At 48.9% G+C, this 3,782-nt stretch overlaps 1 protein-coding gene across 1 annotated transcript; it reads right to left on the minus strand.

Moving 5' to 3' along the window:
- Window position 1: 1 nt before the first annotated feature.
- On the minus strand, window positions 2–3,443 carry GNI_200560 (RNA-directed DNA polymerase; the record flags this gene model as incomplete). Its single annotated transcript, XM_011135440.1, has 2 exons — window positions 2–70; window positions 114–3,443. 2 exons carry the CDS (start codon window positions 3,441–3,443, stop codon window positions 2–4), a joined length of 3,399 nt encoding a protein of 1,132 aa, XP_011133742.1.
- Between the last annotated feature and the right edge of the window lie 339 nt (window positions 3,444–3,782).

Raw genomic sequence — 3,782 nt, forward strand, 5'->3', positions numbered from 1 at the left:
ATCATGTTAATCCACCAGAAGTATTTAGACAACCGATGGTAGGACCTTTGAACACCTTGGTGGGCTCCAACTCGGGAGAAATGAAAGTAGAATAGAACCCGTCGTCGGAGTACCTCAGGAACATACACGCGATTTCGCACGATTGGTAGACCATTTTGAAGTGTATACGAGAAAGGTGGTTCAGGTTCTTGTTCAAATGCGTTAGCGACATCTTCAGGCGTGGGGAACGTCTCATTGAGGGTCAACATTGACGGTTGAACATCCGTCTGTGATGTCAGGACCCACCTAGCGTCAATATCTTCGTCTAACTTACCAAACTCGACGTCACGCGTGAAGATATCCACGTGTTGTTGACTTTTTCCAGCTCTGTAGATGATCTTAAACTGAAATTCTTGAAGAAACATAGCCCACCTGGCAACCCGTGATTTCTCTGTACTCCAGAGCCACTTTAAGCTCTGATGATCGGTTCGTACGACAAACTCCTTGCCGCGTAGATAATGAGCGAAATGAAATATAGACCAGACGACAGCGTACGCCTCCAGCTCATAGACAGGCCACTTTGACTCCGCTGTGGTCAACTTCTTTGACGCAAACTGCAATACATGTACCTTGTCGCCTTCAGCCTGCTGAAGTACGCCTGCAATCGCGTATGTTGAAGCATCAGTGTCCAAGCAGAAAGGAAGGTGAGGTTGCGGTAGGTATAATGAAAGCTGTGCCTCTGACAACACCTTTTTCACAGAGTCGAAACTGTTTTGACAAGTCTCAGACCAAACGAAATCTTCCGCTGTGACGAGTTCCTGCAAGGGCCTCACCAACGAAGCATAATCTCTGATGAACTTCCTTAGGTAACCAACCAGTCCTAGGAACCTACGAACTCCATTGACATCCTCGGGAGGCGAGAGCCTCTGAATGGTCTCTATTGATTTCTTGGACGGGTAAACCTTGCCTCGCCGAATGGTGACTCCAAGATAGTCGAACTCCGACAACCCGAAATGGCTTTTTCTGATGTTCAAGTATATGCAGCCATCCGACAGTCTCTTGAGCACCCATTCAAAGTTGTTCATCAACACGGGCCACGAGTTTCCGTATATTATGATATCATCAATATAAACCAAGCATCCGTTCCCCAGACGTCCTTCGAGTAACTTCGTCGTCATTCTCTGAAAGGTTGCTGGCGCATTGACCAATCCGAACGGCATGACATTGAATTGGTAGAGGCCAGTGGGCGTCGCAAAGGCTGTCTTCACCTTATCTTCTTCTCTCAGACGAATCTGATGAAATCCAGCTTTTAGATCTAAAGTAATTACATGCTCAACACCTCCGAGTTGATCATGTAGATCCTCAATCACAGGTAAGGGGAAAGTGTCAGGTACAGTGACTTCATTTAGAGCCCGATAGTCAACACACATTCGCCACTCCCCCGTTTTTTTAGACACCATCACGATCTGCGATCGCCACGGACTGGTAGACTCCGAAACCGCACCGGCAGCGAGGAGATCCTGAACTTGACGGTCGATCTCGTTTCTCTGTTCCGGAGAGTATCTCCGCATCCCCTGCTTGACCGGCGGGTGATCACCGGTATCTATTGCGTGCTCGAGAAGACGGCATCTCCCCAACTTGGTCGTTCGCCAAGTTTCGTCATAATGTAAAAGGAGTCTGACGACATCTTCCTTCTGAGTCGCAGACAGTTCCTTATTGATACGCTCTTCGATCTGTTCGACGGTGAACGTTTCCTCAGCTTCTTGCAACGCGTTCAGGCGCGAGTCGTAGCTGGCGAAATTCGGATCCTGAACCAGAGGGAGTTCGCCGAAACACGTAACCAACTTGTCATCCCTAAGATTTACGGAGGCGCTAAGTTGTTGTAGAGCTGGGAGCCCCAGCAGTGGATAGGTCATGGCGGTAGCCGGCACGACATAGAAGTTCAGTTCCACCGACTTACCACCGAAAGAAGTGAGTATGCAAACCTGAGACGTACATCTTGAGGTTCCTCCGATGCCCTTGACTTGTAGCGGCGTATCCAGTTCGGTGACGGTGGACTGACTTTGAACGTCCATCGTCTTGAGTAGGGCATCCGGGAATATATTGATCTCCGCCCCCGTGTCTACCATGAACGACACGGACCTTCCAGATACCGGTAACCGTACATACCTACAATTCTGTCGGTTCACTCCTTGAGCTAGCGATAGTGAACATTCGTCAGTCGCTACTCTTCCCGCTCCACTGGGGTGATCAGTCATGGGTTGATCCTGGTCATTCTCGCGATCACGAACGGGAGGGTCTCCTGGATGGCTTCTTTTCCGGTCCCGGCGCTGCTTGGCATTCTGGTAGTATCGATTCTCCTTCTCATACTTGTCATTGTACATGTTCGCTAAAGTTTGTAGAAGCTCGCGATTGTTTCTAATGTCCTCGATACTAAGCTTGAAGGATCCACCGGGTTCTCGGCGGAGGTAAGCATGCCTATCGCCGAGAGGTCCTTTCCTGGTAATCTGCCAGCAGTCTTCTTGAACATGGCCAGGCCGTTTGCAGTTGTTGCAGACTGGCTTGTTCAGACACTTGAAACTGATATGGTCTGATGAGTGGCACCACTTGCATTGTCTGGGGTAGTTCGAGTTTACCGCAGGCATTGCCAAGGGTCTTGTTTCTTGAACCGTATTGAGTGCTGGCTCTACCTCTTGCCTAATCTGTTCTGCGCGTTCGATAGCCTTGACACGCTCGATGATTTCCGTCAGGCTGCACTGACGATAACTTACATCTGACCGAATCTTTATTTCGATTTCTCGGTCAATCTTCCGTAACAAGCAATAACAGTAATCTAACGCATGGTATCTCGACTTCTGATTCCAACGACGGCACAACTCCTTGAACCTGGCCTTCAACAGAAGGAAGTCATCTATAATTTTCATGGTATCAGTACCACGGTCTTGAGTCTGTAGCCTTTGACAGACAACATTTATCTCATCGCTGAAAGGGAATAGTACGATAGCGTACCTGTCGATGAATTCTTGATATGGCAGTAACATCAGTCTCTCACGCGCGATACGATCTTGGTTGTTCGGAGTAGACTTGAGAATCACTACTTCCTTCAACTCTGCGGGCAGGTAGAGCATTGACGAAGCGACCCGCTTCCATTTGGTCAACGTCTCGTCGAAGTCTCTTTCGGACTTCGGATTGAACTGCACATCACCACCAATGTCCTTGATAAGATGCCGGACACGTTTCTTGTTCGAGGAGGACGTGTAGGAAGTTAAGAAGGTGTCTTCGCCTTCGGAGAACACATGATCGTCTTCACTGTCAGACTCGCCCGGAGACATGTTAGACTCGAGGACATTGGGGGGGATTACTTGATCGACTAGCTTGGACTGACCACGAGTACCCAGGTCGTCCACCATGATTTGTTTCTGGGCTTCGTGGCTGTCTACTGAAGGAATCGTGGGCTGTGACATATTGAAACTTAGCCGATTGATATCAAATGAAAGTTAAATGCTACTCTGCAGAATGCTAAAAATTCCTATCTTATCGCACCCCAACTCCTTGTTTTATTTGTGTGTGCTGAGGCGTCCTGTCTCAGTCGAATCGTGTGTCCATCGTCGTTGAGTGGGGCGCTCATACGTCACACTTCTCTAAGGAGGCCATGTCTCGCTGCCGGCGCGGACAGTCTTCTTTGAGGAGTCCTTGTCCAGGAAATACGCATATGCACCGTCGAGGATCGAACCCTCGACCTCTCGGTTACTAGTTATCAGTGTTACCATTAGGCTATCATAGTCCTGGAGTACCAGTGACCG

Source organism: Gregarina niphandrodes (assembly GCF_000223845.1).
Source record: "Gregarina niphandrodes unplaced genomic scaffold scaffold00108, whole genome shotgun sequence".
NCBI classification, from domain to species: domain Eukaryota; phylum Apicomplexa; class Conoidasida; order Eugregarinorida; family Gregarinidae; genus Gregarina; species Gregarina niphandrodes.